Genomic DNA, 19,399 nt, shown 5'->3' with positions numbered 1-19,399 from the left:
GGCCGAATGTTGCCCCCTAAGGCTTTCTTACCGGCCCCCCACACAGAAAATGTATTGCTTATAAATGCAGTCAGCTACATCTTTAAATATTGGTGGTCCACATATGGAATAGCAGTGCAGCACCCCCCATCCACATGGAAGCCAGAAAGCAGAAATGTTGCTGGTTTCCAATCAAATTCCACATCAGGTGACACTGCTGTCCAATTGGCTTGCAGATTGTCACCTTGGTATGCTTCACTGTCTGGTCCGCAAAGACTTCTACATCATTTTATGTTTACTCCGGCCCACCAGCGGTCTGAAGTATGTTGACCCGGCCCTCAACCCAAAAATGTTTGGGGACCCCTGCCCTAAACTATACTAGCGCCCAGGGATCTATCTGATGATCGAATCTGGCGGCCATCTATAAGTGTATGGCCCCCCTTAACTCCCCAACCTTCTGCTTTACCCCGCAGGTTTGGATGACATCACAGAAGGCAGCGAAGACCCAGCCAATGGCAGAAGCCGCAGACAAGCTGCATCTAAAGCCATCACACAGCAGAGGAAACTCCTGAGCGAGGACAGCGACGGCGAGGAGGACGCAGATGAATTTAAACCGGAAGCCGCAGTCTGTAGGTCACTCGTCTATTTATTGCTCTTACGTCTCAGTGTATACCAGGCGTCTCAGTCAGGATGAGGCTGGACCGCATAAGGGATTTCACAAAAAGTCAATCAGCACCTCACTCCCCCCCCCCCATCTCTTGCACTGATTTTTATTTCAAAGTCGAATTCACACTGATGCAAACTATTTTGCCTATTTTACCGTATAGTTCGCTTCAGTGCTCCCATTACAAGTAATCCGCTGTATCCCCGTCGCAAAACGAGGGCTGCAGAGCCCCTAAATCTGCCCCTCCTGACGTTAGTCGCGGCACATCGCCGCCTCTCCCCGCCCCTCTCTGTGAAGGAAGAGTGAGAGGGGCGGGGAGAGGCGGCGATGCGCCACGATTGATGTCAGGAGGGGCAGAGCTGAAGCTGAAAGCTCTGCCGCTTCCAGGAAATTCCGGCGGATTGCCCCCCTGGGCGATTTGGGGGCTCTGCAGCCCTCGTTTAGCGGCGGGGATACTGCGGATTACTTGGGAGCACTGAAGCGAACTATAAGGAAGCTTTTGCCAGTGCGGGCCACAAAATATTGTATCGAGGGCCGCAAATGGCCTTCGGGCCGCGAGTTTGAGACCCCTGCTGTATACCCTACAGAGAACACAATACTGCATTATACTGTCACAGCTGTACCGACATCATAACTGGAGCCATAGCAGCCCAGGCACCTCTCCTAGGACCCCACAGCATACCTGCAGGGTACATAGACATAGGACTATGGTAGGGATTAGATTGGGAGCCCCTCTGATGGACAGTTAGTGACCGGACAATATACTCTGTACAGCGCTGCGGAAGATGTCATCACTATATAATAACGTACAGCAGGGCTTGGCCTGTTCTGGATAAAAAGGTGCAGATTGAGCTAGAGTGATTGTGGTGGAGGTCAGGGGTCCTGTAAGAATTGTGCTACTAGGGCTGCACGGTTTATCGGTTTAAAACCGAAACCGCGGTTCGTGGCAAGACAATCTGCTGATCGTCAGTACCTTCTGTTTTTCGGTCCGCTGTCTGTAGTGTACCTTGTGTCTGCCTGGCCCCGCTGTGCGCGGATTGGCCAGAAGCAGTGAATGTGTATAAGTGTTAATGAGCGGGGGGCGGATCCACTCGAGTAGCGGCCGGGCACATACAGCTTTACCAATCACTGGATAGCGATGGAATGACGGCAGCGGTAGGCGGAGCTGTATGCTCTGTACAGCTCCGCCTACCGCTGCCGTCATTCCATCGCTATCCAGTGATTGGTAAAGTTGTATGTGCCCGGCCGCTACTCGAGTGGATCCGCCCCCTGCTCATTAACACTTATACACATTCACTGCTTCTGGCCAATCCGCGCACAGCGGGGCCAGGCAGACACAAGGTACTACAGCGAGCGGACTGGGCAGTGCGGGCACTATTAAAGCTGCTGCTGCACCAGATCGTCAACATGAACTGCCCCCCCCCCCCCCCCCGCCCTAAAGTGCAAAAGCATGTTTTGAAAAAAATCGGGAAAAAAATCGAAACTGCAATTTCTGAGAGAAAAATCGCAATTTCGATTTTTTCCCTAAAATCGTGCAGCCCTATGTGCTACTGGGCCCATCACAGACGGTTTCCCAAAAGTAGCACTTAAAGTGTACCAGAGACGAAGTATAAAAGCTTTATACATACCTGGGGCTTCCTCCAGCCCCCTCCGCACGGATCCTTCCTACGCAGTCTTCCTCCGGCTCCTCCTCCTCTCGGTAGAAGCCCTACAAGTTTGGCCAGTCTGGGTCACTCAGCACATGCTCAGCGCACGCACCCCTGTCTCACTTACGCGGCTGGGAGGGTTCTGCGCAGTAGTACTGGGCAGGCGCAGATCACTCCCGGCCACGGGAGCGCAGTGGAGCACGCGGCCGGGCTGTGCATGTGTAGTGCGCCCCAACTGGCCAAATTTACGGGGCTTCTACTGAGAGGAGGAGAAGGTTGAGGACGGCGGCGTGGGAGAGATCCGTGCGGAGGGGGCTGGAGGAAGCCCCAGGTATATATAAAACTTTTATAAGCTTCCTTTAAAAGACCATTATCTAGAAAAATGTAAAATACATACAAATAAAACGTACATTTCTCCCAGAATACATTTGACTATAAATTAGTTTTTCCTTGTGTTGCTGACGCCTACCGTGAGTTGTAAAAAACCTTACAGATTTTTGACTAGTCCATCTCCTTATGGGACTGCAGTTCTGGTTTAAAGCAAGCTTGGAGTGACCTAAAAAACAAAGCTTACATACTCGCCTACGGAGAGAGAGACTTCAGAGGAACTAGTGAAAATAACAATGAATAAAATTTGCCTTTTTTTTTTTTTTTTTTACTTTTGATTTATAAATGTATTCAGTCAGTGTTTGCCCATTGTAAAATCTTTCCTCTCCCTGATTTACATTCTGAGATTTATCACATGGTGACATCTTTACTGCTGGTAGGTGATGTCAGCGGAAGGAGATGCTGCTTTTTTTGGCAGTTGTAAACAGCTGTTATTTCTCACAATGCAACAAGGCTCCCAGGCAGGATGGTCATGACCTCACACTGTGGGAGGGGTTTCACCACAATATCAGCCATACAGAGCCCCCTGATGTTCTATTAGAGAAAAGGTAAAGATTTCTGATGGGAAAGGGGGTTTCAGCTACTGATTGGGATGAGGTCCTGAGTTGAAGCTCCTCTTTTGGATCCCATAGAGCAGGGGTGTCAAACTCAAATACAAAGTGGGATGAAATTGTACACAGGGACCTAGTTGCTGGCTAACCTCAATGTCTACTTGCCACCTTCCTCCCTCATAAAGTTCCCTGGTGTCTAATGGCCCCCCTCCAACCCCTATGTGGTTTCCTGGTGTCTAGTGGCTCCCCCTCCCCTTTGCAGTTCCCTGGTGAGTAGTGGCTCTCCTGACTCCCCTATACAGTTCACTGGTGTCTAGTCAACCCCCATATAACTTCCCTGGTGATCTAGGCCTTCACTCCCAATATAGCTTCCCTGGTGGCCTAGAGCGGGCCAAACATAATGCAAAGCGGGGAAACCACTTGTGGGCCAAATTTAATGGCTCTAAGGCAGTGGTGTAGCTGAGGAGCTGTGGGCCCAGATGCAAGTTTTACATTGGGGCCCCCCAAGCACCCTATACATACAGTGGAGGAAATAATTATATGACCCCTCACTGATTTTGTAAGTTTGTCCAATGACAAAGAAATGAAAAGTCTCAGAACAGTATCATTTCAATGGTAGGTTTATTTTAACAGTGGCAGATAGCACATCAAAAGGAAAATTGAAAAAATAACCTTAAATAAAAGATAGCAACTGATTTGCATTTCATTGAGTGAAATAAGTTTTTGAACCCTCTAACAATAAAAGACTTAATACTTAGTGGAAAAACCCTTGTTTGCAAGCACAGAGGTCAAACGTTTCTTGTAATTGATGACCAAGTTTGCACACATTTTAGGAGGAATGTTGGTCCACTCCTCTTTGCAGATCATCTCTAAATCCCTAAGGTTTCGAGGCTGTCTCTGTGCAACTCTGAGCTTGAGCTCCCTCCATAGGTTTTCTATTGGATTAAGGTCCGGAGACTGACTAGGCCACTCCATGACCTTAATGTGCTTCTTCTTGAGCCACTCCTGTGTTGCCTTTGCTGTATGTTTTGGGCCATTGTTGTGCTGGAACACCCATCCACGACCCATTTTCAGTTTCCTGGCAGAGGGAAGGAGGTTGTCGTTCAGGATTTCACGATACATGGCTCCGTCCATTTTCCCGTTAATGCGATTAAGTTGTCCTGTGCCTTTAGCAGAAAAACACCCCCAAAGCAAAATGTTTCCACCCCCATGCTTGACGGTGGGGATAGTGTTTTGGGGGTCATAGGCAGCATTTTTCTTCCTCCAAACACAGCGAGTTGAGTTAATGCCAAAGAGCTCTATTTTGGTCTCATCAGACCACAGCACCTTCTCCCAGTCACCCACAGAATCATTCAGGTGTTCATTGGCAAACTTCAGACGGGCCTGCACACGTGCCTTCTTAAACAGGGGGACCTTGCGAGCCCTGCAGGATTTTAATCCATTGCGGTGTAATGTGTTTCCAATGGTTTTCTTGGTGACTGTGGTCCCTGCTAATTTGAGGTCATTCACTAACTCCTCCCGTGTAGTTCTAGGATGCTTTTTCACCTTTCTCAGAACCATTGACACCCAACGAGGCGAGATCTTGCGTGGAGCCCCAGAGCGAGGTCGATTGATGGTCATTTTGTGCTCCTTCCATTTTCGAACAATCGCTCCAACAGTTGTCACCTTCTCCCCCAGCTTCTTGCTAATGGTTTTGTAGCCCATTCCAGCCTTGTGCAGGTCTACAATTTTGTCTCTGACATCCTTGGACAGCTCTTTGGTCTTTCCCATGTTGGAGAGTTTGGAGTCTGCTTGATTGATTGATTCTGTGGACAGGTGTCTATTCTACAGGTGACTAGTTAAGACAGGTGTCCTTAATGAGGGTGACTAATTGAGTAGAAGTGTCTAACCACTCTGTGGGAGCCAGAACTCTTAATGGTTGGTAGGGGTTCAAAAACTTATTTCACTCAATGAAATGCAAATCAGTTGCTATCTTTTATTTAAGGTTATTTTTTCGATTTTCCTTTTGATGTGCTATCTGCCACTGTTAAAATAAACCTACCATTGAAATGATACTGTTCTGAGACTTTTCATTTCTTTGTCATTGGACAAACTTACAAAATCAGTGAGGGGTCAAATAATTATTTCCTCTACTGTAACAATTGATACGGCGCACCAAAACCTGCCAATGGCAACTACAGTGTCAGAGATGCAAGAAGGGGATGGGGAGCAGCTTGTTACTGATTACCCCCAAGCCCTCTATGCATAGCAATCCCTGCCAATGGCAACTACAGTGTCAGAGGTGCAAGAAGGGGATGGGGAGCAGCTTGTTACTGATTACCCCCAAGCCCTCTATGCATAGCAATCCCTGCCAATGGCAACTACAGAGATCGTTCGCATCCAGGACTTTTTTCACTGTGGCCATCTTGTGGCGAAATAGTAAACTGCACCCACATACATTTTTAATATAAAAAAAATGATTTTACATTTAAAATTAGCAGTTTCCCTCCCACACCAAAAATTACCCACATACATTTTTTTTATTAAAAAAAAAAAAAAATACAATTAAAAAAAAAAAAAAAAAAAACATAAATAGTTACCCAAGGGTCTGAACTTTTTAAATATGCATGTCAAGAGAATATGTTATTATATTATTTAAAATTATAAGCTTATAAATAGTGATGGACGCAAATTGAAAAAATGCACCTTTATTTCTAAATAAAATATCGGTGCCATAAATTGTGATAGGGACATCGTTTAAACGGTGTAATAACCGGGACAGATGGGCAAATAAAATACATGAGTTAATTACGGTAGCGTATATTAATTTCATATAATGGCCAAAAACTGAGAAATAATGAATTTTTTTTCATTTCTTTCTTAATCTTCCTGTTAAAATGGATTTAGAAAAAAATAATTCTTAGCAAAATGTATCACCCAAAGAAAGCCTAATTAGTGGCGGAAAAAACAAGATATAGATCAATTCATTGTGATAAGTAGCAATAAAGTTATAGGCGAATGAATGGGAGGTGAACGTTGCTCGGATGCATGAGATTTTCAGCACTGCAATGCTGAACCGGTTAAACATCGCCCGAGTGTAAAAAAAACCAAAACTCCAAAACGCCCCTAGTGTGCACCAGCCCTCAGGGATGCGACTACCTCTGACGCTGCTGAGGAGTTCCAAAGGTTAAATTTTGAAGAGGGGGGGGGGGGGGCAGCGGTATAATGGAGAGGTCCGGAAAGCCTGTATGGGATCCAGGTGAGTACCTGTCTTCTCTTTTTTATGTCACTTCAAGGTTGTTTTAAAGAGAACCTGAAGCGGTTCCATGGGGGGAGCAGATGGGACACAGAGGCATGTTCTCTGCCTCATGCCACACCGCCACTCTCTGCACCCCCTCCCCCAGCGCCACGCTACAGCCCCCCGAGATTAGCGAAAATATTTGTCGCCATCTCAGAGGTAAACTCAGTGAGAGGGATTCCCTCTTTAAAATACCCGCCAGGGGCGTTCCTGCAGGGTTTCCTGAGCTGCCATTGGGCCCGCCTCCTACCGCTCCCCCGCCCCCCTGCACGCTGGATGAGAGACACACCGTCTCTCAGTGCAGCGTTGTTACTCAGAGGTCACGAAAGTGAAAGTGGGCCAGTGTGGGAGCTGTGGTTTTTGCAGCCCCCTGATCCGCTCACCTAATAATGTATCCAAGTGCTGGCGTTCCCATCTGTTCTCTGCACTACCACCGGAGGCAGCGCAGAGAGTACAGAAGGGAACTGCAGCGCCTGGAACCATTATTAGGTGAGGTGTGTGCACCTCCTTTATCCTTCCCTATTGTTCAGCACGGGGAAGAGGGAGAATGCAGCGGAGGGAGATGCGGCAGGCGGGCGGACATGCCACTGGTCTCAGCATCAGAAACACTTACTATATCTATGTATTGCTGTATACTGGTATGTAGCTCCGCCCTCCTAGTGATGCTTAGCCTAGGCTGTTTAGCTATGTGGAATTCTCCTGGAACATTCTGGAGACCAGGGCCCATGTGCAATTCACTTTTTCACCTGAGTTTTCTCCTAGGTGTTAGTTTTAAATTTGTCAATAAAATGCATGCTAAGCCGCCAGCAAACAAGAAAATACTCAAAATAATTTGGATAGTACTTACTTCTCAATACTTTTTCAGTTGAAAAGTGCTGGAAAGTTATTTTAAATTGAAAAATTATCACCTAGGAGAAAACGCAGGAGAAAAGTGGAATTGCATATGGGCCCAGGTATCGTTTTTACTGCCTTCAGTACTCTCACGTTTTGCCTTTTCCTTTTCAGCTGAGGACTCTGACAGTGAAGAAAGTTCCAGCGGGGAGGAGGAGGAGGAAGATGATGAAGAATTTGAAGTGACGACATCCAAAAAATCAGCCGCAGTTAAAGCACCAAAGTCTAAGAATGAGAAGAAAGGAAACAACACATCTAAGTCTAAAAAGAAAAGTAAGATTTCCTCATTTTATCACAAGCAGTGTCCAGAGTACACATGTATCAGTTTCGAGGAAGCGCTACTCCTTCGTCAGGCTGCATTAGTTAAGTCTGAGGGGAAGTAGAGAAGCAAAAAATGACAACCCAGCATGCCCTGCAACTTCCTTTTTGTGTACCAAATAAGAGTCGGATAAACTGCGGAATGATCATTAATCAACAAGAAAAGTAATAGTGATTGTAACTTTTGGATTACCTGGTTAGCATCCTTGTTACTTGTTAACAGATAAAAATAAAGAATTGATTTAATGTGCGACACTTTAAAGGGAATCTGAAGTAAAAGAATCACTTCATGTTTAGAGAGACCATGAGCAGGTTCATAAATCAGAATTTGCACTTACCTGGGGCTTCTTCCATCCCCCCGTAGGCTGCGAGGTCCCCCGGCGTCCTAACTCCTCTCCCGGTCCCGCTGGCGACTCCGTTATTGTATGACTTTGGCCTGAAGTCGTCAGGGTGCTTGGACGATACGCGGCGTGAGAGTCCTGCACATGCGCGGTTCAGTATTAGAGATCCGCACATGCGCAGTACTCACACTGGCTGGCATGATGACGCGTATTGGCCAAGCGGGAAGCAGCCCTGATGACTTCATGCCGAAGTCGTACAATAACGGAGCTGACAAGCAGGGCCAGGAGAGGGCGCTGGGGGACCTCACGGCTTGGGGTGGGAGGAGGAAGCCCCAGGTAAGTGGATATTGTCATTTTTAAACCTGCTCAGGGTCTCTTTGATACTTGCCTACGTAGAGGGATGGCTCTGAATACCATAGAGCAGTGATGGCTAACCTTGGCACTCCAGCTGTGACAAAACTACAAATTCCATCATGCCTCTGCCTCCCCGAGTTATGCTTAGAGTTGTCAGAGTATTGCAATGCCTCGTGGGACTTGTAGTTCCACCACAGCTGGGAGTGCCAAGGTTAGCCATCACTGCCATAGAGCTTTCTCGGTTCTCAATCTGTCCCCTCCTTCCTGCACCATACACAGTGGCAGCTATTTGACTTGCTAGTTTGAATTGGTAATTGTTGTGGCCGGGACTTTCAGACCTGTTTTTTTTTGGCATTCCCTTTCCTCACAGTGTCACTTACCACAGGGTACATTGCTGCAGATGGGAATGTCACTATTAGTACACACATGACTCAGTGTGCTCAGTGCTGCCTGTGACTCGTGTATAAGCCGACCCCTATACTTTTATGAAGTGAATCGGACCTACATTTCTAGACTTATACCTTGTGTGTACTTCACCATTGTCCCTTATGCATGTTAAGAAGAAAAAGATTCTTTGATCTAGCTTTGGGCTGAAGTTTCCTACCCTAAAAGCATTGAAGGAGAATTTTACCATCCCCGTCCTCTGTATTCCAGAAACTGCCTCGGAGAGCGATGCTAGTTTAAGTGAAGATGATGATGATGATGATGATGATGAAGAATTCAAAGTCAAGAAATCCAAAAAGGGCCCCGTCATCAAAGCGCCGAAGAGCAAGAATGCCAGGAAAGAGAATAAGGCCACGGCGTGCAAGTCGCCTGGTAAGCCGCATGGGATTCCATGATGGTTCTGATCAGTAGATATCACTGCTGTATGTCTGGACTATGGCCTAGTACACACATCCAATTTTGATTGAGCAGTGACTGACTGATTTTACCAGGGCTGTGGAGTCGGGACAAAAATCTTCCGACTCCTCAGTTTATGAAACCACGACTCCGACTCCCCAAAATGGTTCAGACTCCTCGACTCCGACTCCTTAACCTAATATTTAACAGGGCTGTGGATTTTGTACAAAAATCATCCAACACCTTACTCCAACTCCTCAGTTTATGAAGTCAACGACTCTGGCTCCACAGCCCTGGATTTTACCACCATGTAGTATGAGAGCTTACAATCTGGGCAAAATATTCCAAAAAATGTTGGCCCTCACACTAAAGCAAAGTCCCCGTTATTCGGAACTCGGGCAACTGTAAGTCTAACCGGCATGCCTGAGAGGATGACCGGGATGGTTTGACCGGGATGGTTTGGGGGTTTGACCGGGATGGTTTGGGGGTTTGCAACGATTAAAATACTTACCGCGCCTACAGTGACTTTTTCAAGTAACTACTGGTGACTTGCCGGTGTCCAGGCATGGCTCCCCGCGTGTCATGTGACCTAGCACTGGTCAGGTGACATCGGGAGCTGTGCATGGAGGACGCCAGAAAGCTTCAGGGAGATACACGAAGGTTAGAAAATGTTGCGGGGGGGGGGGGGGATTTGGTGCTTTTTAGGCCGGCATGTGTATTCAGCAGCAGATGATCCCCACCGGTGCCCGATACCGGGGACTTTGCTGTACATAGAGGTGGTAAAATTGGATAGTGATTGGCCTATGAAAATTGGATGTGTGTGTGCACTCCCTAAAGGGAACCTAAACTGAGAAGGATATGGATTTTTCCTTTTAAAATTCCAGTTGCCCGACTCTCCTGCTGATCCTGTGTCTCTAATACTTTTAGCCACAACCTATGAACAAGCATGCAGATCAGGTGCTCTGACTGAAGTCCGACTGGATTAGCTGCATGCTTGTTTCAGATGTGTGATTCAGCCACCACTGCAGCCAAAGAGATCAGCAGGACTGCCAGGCAACTGGTATTGTTTAAAAGGAAACATCCATATCCCTCTGTTTAGGTTCCCTTTAAAGGCAGCCATACACCAGTCGATTGCCATCAGATCGACCAATAGATAGAAACCTCTCTGATCAAAACTGATCACAGAGAGATCGATTGGCTGCCCATACAATGCACACAGATTTTGAATAGTTTTCTGTTTGAAATCGATTCACGCCTCTCCTCACGCGTCAGCGAGGAACCGCCTCTTGTCACGGCTGAGTGCAGCTGCTAAATTGATGTATTTCATGCAGATTGTATAGCTGGGGGACCGGGTCAATCGAGTGCACTTCCTGTTTATTTTGATTGGCCTGATTCCCAGCTGCATACAATTTGCATGCTAGCCAGCTGTATTTGCATCTCTAGTGGTAACATGTGATAGTGTATAGTCATTGGCCTCAATTCTGGTAGATATGTGAGGTAAATATTTTTTTGTAGGTAAAATACCTCATGAAGTATTTTCCTCTTTTTTTTTTTTTTTTTTTTTTTTTTTTTTTTTTTTAGCAGTTCTGAAAGATTTTTCTCCATTTCCAAACATGAGGTAAATGCATAAAGTGAGGTAAAACATGAGGTATTTCAGCAGTAAGCATGCAGTAAATAAATATTAATCTTTAAGGGCTGGAACCCACAGGAGCGCTTTTGGCAGCGTTTTGGCAGCGCTGCGATACGCTAGCACTTTGCCAAAACGCTGGGCTAATGTTAATGGATGGGGCAACTTCCACAGGAGCGTTTGCGTTTCCCAGAAACGCAAACGCAGGACCTGCAGCATTTTGGGAGCGTTAGCGCTTCAGTGTAAAGTATTGAAACGCTAGCGGAAACGGTCAGCAAAACCTAAACTGAGCGGTTTTGCTAGCGTTTTGCGGTTCAGCACACTGTAACAAAATGAAAAATAATTCACAGGACCAATCAGGATAAAAACACAAAACGCTACGAAACCGCTGAGCAAAAAAATACAATGTTGCAAAACGCGACCGAAAACGCGCATGAATCCGCTTGCAAACCGCTCAGACAAAACGATAGCGGTTGCGTTTCGCGTTTGCTGATTTCAGTGGGTTCCAGGCCTAAATTGTCTTCCAGAAGTTAGGATAGTCTTTGGAAGATGTTTATTTTTTAGGTGGGAGGTGTATTTGGTTATGTAGCAAACTATGAAAAGTATATTTATAGGCATCCCTTATAAAGAAAATCCAGTAAATATTTGGAGTTTTATTTCTATTATTATTTTCTATTACACAGCCTGAATAGGAACGCCACTAAAAACTGCAAAATGCATGCAAATTGACTTTACCTCCAGGTACAGGCAGATCTTAAGCTACGTACACACATACGACAACGATCGACAACGAACAAACTTGTAATTGAGTAAAGAACGATCTAAGTAAAGTTAGCTTTTAATTGTGTGTAATGATCTGATTGTTAGAACGAACGTAACATCACGTAAAGCAACTATTGCGCTTGTGCATAAAAATGAAACGTTCCATGGAGAAATAGCAAAATGCGCATGTCAAGCCTAGTACGAACGACCGTTTCCAACGATGTACTACTTTTGCAAACGATCGTCGTTGGAATAAATCCGCCAAGCTAGATCGTTCATTTTTAACGATCTAGCTCGTCCGTCGTTAGACTTAATGGTCGTTGGCTGCTTTTATTTTAAACGATCGTCGTTTGAAATGATCGAGGAACGATCGTTTCAAACAACTATAGTCGCATATGTGTACGCACCTTTACACTGATCGGTAAATGATGTGCTAACATGCCCCCTAATTTCCATGAGAATCGCTATTTTCGGTAAAATGAACTCATGAATTACCTCATAATTTCCCTCATGAGGTAAAACATGACTAAATCCTACCAGAATTGCTAAATGTCATTACCTCATGAGGTAAAACATGACTAAATCCTACCAGAATTGCTAAATGTCATTACCTCATGAGGTAAAACATGACTAAATCCTAACAGAATTGCTAAATGTCATTACCTCATGAGGTACATTACCGCACATGAGGTGATTTGTTTGATAACCCAACCAGAACTGAGGCAGATGACAGACTGGTGGAGACGCCGTCTATAGAACGTTACAGAAAATGTTGTAGATGTGAAATATGGATGACCATTATTCATCTAAATGCCTCTTTTTTTTTTTTTCTCCTCTATTCTTCATGTACAGTGATCCCGACTGTTGTGTCCATTAAAATAAAACCCCTGCCGCCCAGGCCTACAGCAAGCCCTGCCCAGACCCTCGCAAAGCCCGCTGTACACAGAAGCCCCCCTGTGGGGGTGAAGAGACCAGCCTGGACCCCTCCTGGTAAGTACAGAGGTGTTAGTGGACCTGAACCCTTGCACTGAACAGAAGGAAAACGGAGAGAAATACACCCTGAACGTATTTACTGAGTTTAGCCTGTCTAACTCCCCCTCATCCATGACTAATCACCAGTGAAATTTGATCTCTCAGCTGTGTCAGCTGGCTGCCTCGTCAGAGCAGGTAATTGGTAAACACAGGATGTTAACCATGTCTGCTTCCATGAAAGCAGGAAGTACACACTGCAGATATATTGCAGGATTTCTATCAGCTTTTGTGAATGTTTTTCTTTAAAGAGACTCTGAAGCGAGTGAGCTAGGATTTGATTTGTGTAAAGCACCTTACATAGTGCTAAACCGCAGCTATCCCGCGGCAAAACGAGGGGTCTTTACCCTCCAAATCCCCCCTGCAAAATCCACCACTTTCTTGGTCGCACTTTCTTGGACACACATGGAGGCTATGAGCTGCAGCTCTGCCTCCATGTGTGTCAATCTGCCGGCGGATCTCCGCCTCCTCCCCGCCCCTCTCTAAAGGAAGACTGAGAGTGGCGGGGAGAGGCGGCGATCAGCCGGGATTGACGCCCTGAGAGGCAGAGCTACAGCCATTAGCTCTGCCTCATTCAGGAAGCTCTCCCTGGACCTAGAACAGTGATGGCTAACCTTGACACTCCAGCTGTGGTGGAACTACAAGTCCCATGAGGCATTGCAATACTTTTACAGCTCTAACCATAACCTGGGGAGGTCGAGGCATGATGGGATTTGTAGTTTTGTCACAGCTGGAGTGCCAAGGTTAGCCATCACTGACCTAGAAGATAGCTGCGGTTTAGCACTATATAAGGTGCTTTATACGAATCAAATCCTAGCTCACTCGCTTCAGAGTCTCTTTAAAGGGAACCAGAGACGAAGCACCCTTGTGTATTTTACCATATATATCAGTAAGAACATTAGAGAAAACTCCTACCCTGCTCTCTGTTTCATCCTCACTGCTAAAAGTGTCTGTTATCAGCTGTGATAAGAATCCCAGACTGAGCATTCAGTCTGGCTTTGCAGGGAATAATTATAGCTGAGTCATTATAGCCATTATAGCAGAGCCACAAGGGGGCAGGCTTGGGCTTGAAAAGACACCAGAGAAGACAGACTCAGCTATAATCTTTCAGTAGCAAAGCTAGACTGAGTGCTCAGCCGGGGATTCTTATCGGAGGTGATAACAGTCAGATTAAACAGAGAACAATGAAACAAAGAGCAGATTAGGTGTTTACTGTCATGTTTCCACTGATTTATAAGGTAAAATACAAGAGGGTGCTTCATCTCTGGTTCTCTTTAAAGGACCACTGTCGCAAAAAAAAAAGTAGGCAGTTAAAATCTGACAGAACCGTTTTCAGCCAGTCCATCTTCTCATGGGGGATTCTCAGGGCTTTCTTTGTCTTCAACAGCATTTCCTGAACAGCAGTTTAACTACCAAAATAGCAAGATACCAGCCAGCCTCCCTACTCGCTTGCGCACTATTTTGTCAGTTAGACTTTGCAACTGCTGTTCAGGAAATGCTGTTGAAACCGAAGAAAACCCTGAGAATCCCCCATGAGGAGATAGACTGGCCTAAAACCTGTCGGTTCTGTCAGATTTTAACTGCCTACTTTTTTCTTACGATAGTGGCCCTTTAAAGGTCATTCTGCTGCCGCTTATCTCTTAGTGCAGAGAGGACGTTCTGAGTTCAGGTTTTATTTAAGGTGGCCATACACCTCTCAATCTGCCACCCGATAGATCAGAGAGAGGGATCTATCGTCTGCCCACACACTGCGCACTAATTTCAGCTAGAAACCTCTTGGAATTCTCGTGGCGAGTGTTGTAGGCTTACCTGTCACGCTGGCGTATCTCCTGTCCTCTTCCTGTGTCCTGCGTCTTTGTTTGAATCGTCACCAGAGGGGCTGTACCATGTGACTCCGCCCCATGTAGTGACGTCGCTCGCAGTGATAATTCATAAAGATGCGTGGCACAGGAGGAGGCGTGCGTTATAGATGGGCCCTCAGCAGTCACCGCGAGGGGGGAGGGGGACACACAATTGGGGGGGGAACCAGCCAAGGCTCTGTCACTCGTCTGGAAATCTAACGCCCTTACAGCCTCGCACCCTCTCAAGTCTTTGCGATCAAGATTTTCCAGCATGCCCAATCGATCCTTTCAACCGATTTCGGCTGGAAAATTATCAATCGGGTGACCATGTTGAAGTTTCGATATCTGCCAGATGTGATCAGTATGATCGAAATGACTGGATATCGATGTTGAAAATCAAATAATGTATGAGGGCCCCTATAGTTCTTGTGCTGTTCACTGGGAGGTACAACAGACCTCGGGGGTGTATGCCCCGCCTATCACAGGATGCCCTGAGATTTCTACCCAGCACAGGGGAAAAGCTCTGATCTCAGGAAGCTGGAGGATGGTGGTCTCTCGACTCGATGGCTAGTGTGGCACTGGGCTCGGCAGCTGGCGTGGCACTGGGCTCGGCAGCTGGCGTGGCACTGGGCTCGGCAGCTGGCGTGGCACTGGGCTCGGCAGCTAACGTGGCACTGGGCTCGGCGTCTAGCGTGGCACTGGGCTCGATGGCTAGCGTGGCACTGGGCTCGATGGCTAGCGTCGCACTGGGCTCGATGGCTAGCGTCGCACTGGGCTCGGCGTCTAGCGTCCCACTGGGCTCGGCGGCTAGCGTGGCACTGGGCTCGGCGTCTAGCGTGGCACTGGGCTCGGCAGCTAGCGTGGCACTGGGCTTGGTGTCCTGTTTCAAAGTGTAAAGCCTTCCTTCTCCAGGGCAAAAGTGCAAAGTTGTTGGGTTTGTTTTTTTGTTCGTTTGTTTTTTCTCCTATCTTTCCAGCAGTCACAGGAAGTGTACCAGTGATTGTTTCAGGCGATATTCACATAGATTTATTTGCCCCCTAGTTTTGCATCTGTGGGTGAGAACATTATAGTTTTGTAATAACATTCTTTGTTTTTCTCCGCATGTAGCTTCCTCTGGATCGGCGAGAAGCCCGCTGGCCGGAGACACCGTAAAATCTCCGAATCACGGCCTGCGACTTGGCCTGTCGAGATTGGCGAGAGTGAAGCCATTACACCCGACTGCTGCTCTTCCCTGACTCTGCTGAGCCATCCGGGGAGGACAAGATCCGGCGTACGGGCGACTCCAGCTTACCTGGGAAATCTAGACTGGCTACGGATGAGCAGATCTGCTGGGACTTTCAGTGCTCCTCTCGCGTTGTGTAGACTTACTGTAGACGCTGGTGCCGGAACCTGCTGTTCACATTTGCAGCACCAGCAGCTAATCTCTGACTACCGTTTGGTGCATAGGAAGTGCGAGGTGTCCATTTTGCTGCCCCTGCAGCTGCACACTGCAGAACCTCTCCTGCGTCTGCGCCCTCTTGTGGTGGTAATCGAGGATTGCATCTGATAGGCTCCAAGCTGCAATGTGCATGCAAGAAAGAATCATTAGCATCCTCTTGACAGTGTCTGCTTAGTGGCCGCTAGAGGTCCAGGATTCCCTGCGGTGACATGACTATGAAGCCTGGACCTCCAGCGACAAGTATAGAGCTGCAGGAGGAGATGGAAGATGTCTGCCCGGAACAAGATGTCACTATAGATATAAGCACGCTTCCTCTGCGCACTCAGCATCATTTACACGGAGTGGAGACTAGGCTTATCCTCGGGTCACCTGTTTTTAATTACCCACCCTATACTCGGGTGGCTTTATACTTGAGTATATACGGTAAATAGCAAAACCGACGGCTTCTTGAGAATTACATGTTAAAGGACACCCGAGGTGACATGTGACATGGTGAGATAGACATGTGTATGTACAGTGCCAAGCACACAAATAACTAGGCTGTGTTCCTTTTTTCTTTCTCTGCCTGAAAGAGTTAAATATCAGGTATGTAAGTGGCTGACTCAGTCCTGACTCAGACAGGAAGTGACTACAGTGTGACTGTCCCTCACTGATAAGAAATTCCAAGTATAAAACACTTTCCTAGCAGAAAATGGCTTCTGAGAGCAGGAAAGAGATAAAACAGGGTCAATAGTTCATAGATTTTAGCTCTGGCATACTTCAATGAATGTGTCATTGAGCAAAAACAATGAAACAGTAAAAACTTAAAAAGCAGACTTAAATATAAAATGAAACTGGGGAATATCTTACGGTAAGTCATTTTTAGTAGGAGGATAGATACCATTATTTATTTCATTAGTTAATTTTCACCTCGGGTTTCCTTTAAAATGATAACTGAAGTAAGAGGTATACAGAGGCTGCCATATTTATTTCCTGTTAAGCAATACCAGTTGCCTGGCAGCCCTGCTGATCTATTTGACTGCAGTAGTGTCTGAATCACACCAGAAACAAGCATGCAGATAATCTTGTCAGTTCTGAGAATGTCACAAACCTCTGATCTGCTGCATGCTTGTTCAGGGGCTGTGGCTAAAAGTATTAGAGGCAGAGGATCAGCAGGACAGCCAGGCAACTGGTATTGCTTAAAAGGAAGTAAATGTGGCAGCCTCCGTAACCCTCTTTCTTCAGCTGTCCTTTAAAAAAAAATGGTAGCAGCTTTAAGGGGGCGCTGTAGCGGGTCACTGTGTGCCCGTCTGGTAGTGAGGCAGTGTTAATATCTCTGGAGCGTTGGCCCCTCTCGCAAGCTGGACTGTGCTGGTATCTGGTGAGTCCCATTATCAGATGACAATCCGGCTACAGACTTGACCACTTTCTCAGTCACCTGACAGCTGCCGGGCCTTGGTATTGGTGACATCACCAGGGGCCGTGGCAGAGTTGTAGTTCATTGTGGCTCTGTACAGCTAAGGCAGCAGAGGTTGCTGTATATTATACAGCATTCAGTGTGCAGTATTCAGCTGTGATGTCAGTTTACTGTCATGCAAATCTCTACAGGTTTGAGGTGGGATTTAGCAGGTTTACTGTCAGTTACATTCCAGTGCTGGCCCAAAACAGTCCTTTCTGTTCTGCCCTACACTGAATGTAAAGGGAACCTGAAGTGGGAGGTATAAGGAGGCTGCCATATGGATTTCCTTATACACAATGCATGTTGCCTGGCTGTCCTGCTAATCCTCTAAGCGTTTATGGACAGCTTCCGTGTTTAGCCGAGGCGCTGCAGTGATTTTTATAACCTATGTTTATTGTCATTTACAGGTTTTATTGTCCCCCCCCCCTCCCCTGTGACTCCATTTTATACACGTTTTATGGTAGCAGTAAAATGTAAAAATGTATATACATTCTTCCTGAATAAAATGTCCTATTTTCCAATCGGTTCTTTTACTGCTGTGTATGCTGAATTACTGTGATGTCAGCCAAGTGCAAGACCCGTGTGTGTATGTATGTATGTATGTATATGTATATATATATATATATATATATATATATATATATATATATATATATATATATATATATATATATATATATATATATACACAGATTTTTGGGCATATATGACACATTCTTCTCCATAAAAACGGAGAAAAAGTCCTTGCGTCTTATATGCCAAATACAGGACTTAGAGAGTCTGAAGCCTCCAAAGATACCTGTTTTTATTTGACAGACCTCTTTAGCATTAATGCCCTAGCTGAAACGCCGCCTCCCCGAGGCTGAACGCTCAATTAATACCCCCGAAATCCCTGGAGCAAATTTCAGGGCTCCTTCCTGGAAGAGGCAGAGCTACAGCCCAAAGCTCTGCCTCTTTCAGGAAGGAGCGCCAATCTGCGCGGATCTCCGTCTTCTCCCGCCCCTCTCAGTCTTCTTTCACTGAGAGGGGCGGGGGAGAGGCGGAGATTGATGCGAATGGAGGCAGAGCTACAGTGCTAAGCTCTGCCTCCCCCAGCAGCAAAAACCACGGCCTGGCAAGTTGTGGAATTTTGCCCCGGGATTTCGGGGGTATTAATTGAGCGTTCAGCTGCGAGGAGGCGGCGTTTCAGCTAGGGCATTAATGGGAAAGAGGACTGTCAAATAAAAACAGGTATATTTGGAGGCTTCAGGCTCTTAAAAGCCGCTGATACGACCTGCCGCGATGTCAGGGACTCCCTGTACTGTGTCCTCTGCTTCCCCTGAATAATATCAACAGCAGGATCACAGCTCAGCAGCGATCAGACCTCTCCATCACGGCTCTCCTAGTGCCGCCTTCTTGCATCATCCGCAGAAGCCGGCACTAGGGGAGCCATGAGGGAGAAGAGAGGTCTCTGATCACCGCTGGATGAGGTGAAGCCCACTGAGCTGTGCTGCCATGGGCGGATTTTAGGCAAGGCCGCAAAGGCCATGGCCTAGGGCACCAGGAAAGCAAGGGGCGGGCTGTGGGTGGCAATAGCAGTAAACCTGCCAAACATGGACATATATGGACATACCAGGTTTAGTATGTGTATATTTGTTTCCCTGGTTTTTGCACTCTAAGCTAGGTGATACAGCACACACTCTACACATGCACACTGCACACACATGCACACGCACACACATGCACACTGCACACACACACTACACATGCACACACGCACGCACACACTACACACACACATGCACACACGCACACTGCACACACACACACTGCACACGCACACACACACTGCATGCACACACACACACACTACACACACATGCACACACACACTACACACGCACGCACACACTCTACACAAACACACGCACACACTCTACACACATGCACACTGCACACACACACTACACATGCACACACACACTACGCACGCACACACACACTGCACACGCACGCACACACTACACACGCACACTG

At 46.7% G+C, this 19,399-nt stretch overlaps 1 protein-coding gene across 2 annotated transcripts in view; it reads left to right on the top strand.

Moving 5' to 3' along the window:
• Positions 1-17,904, top strand: part of RAD51AP1 (RAD51 associated protein 1) — a 40,877-nt gene extending 22,973 nt beyond the window's left edge. For both annotated transcript variants that reach the window (XM_068278366.1, XM_068278365.1), the window contains exons 6-10: positions 453-608; positions 7,510-7,668; positions 9,063-9,224; positions 12,490-12,627; positions 15,615-17,904. In XM_068278366.1, coding sequence (XP_068134467.1) covers positions 453-608; positions 7,510-7,668; positions 9,063-9,224; positions 12,490-12,627; positions 15,615-15,742 — 743 coding nt within the window. In that variant the 3' untranslated portion in view covers positions 15,743-17,904. The remainder of the gene's footprint in view (positions 1-452; positions 609-7,509; positions 7,669-9,062; positions 9,225-12,489; positions 12,628-15,614) is intronic.
• Positions 17,905-19,399: the final 1,495 nt, after the last annotated feature.

The sequence above is a fragment of the Hyperolius riggenbachi genome, chromosome 3 (genome assembly GCF_040937935.1).
Source record: "Hyperolius riggenbachi isolate aHypRig1 chromosome 3, aHypRig1.pri, whole genome shotgun sequence".
Taxonomy (NCBI): Eukaryota; Metazoa; Chordata; class Amphibia; order Anura; family Hyperoliidae; genus Hyperolius; species Hyperolius riggenbachi.
Note: the sequence above shows the minus strand (reverse complement) of the source record. Positions and strands in the feature narration are given on the sequence as shown.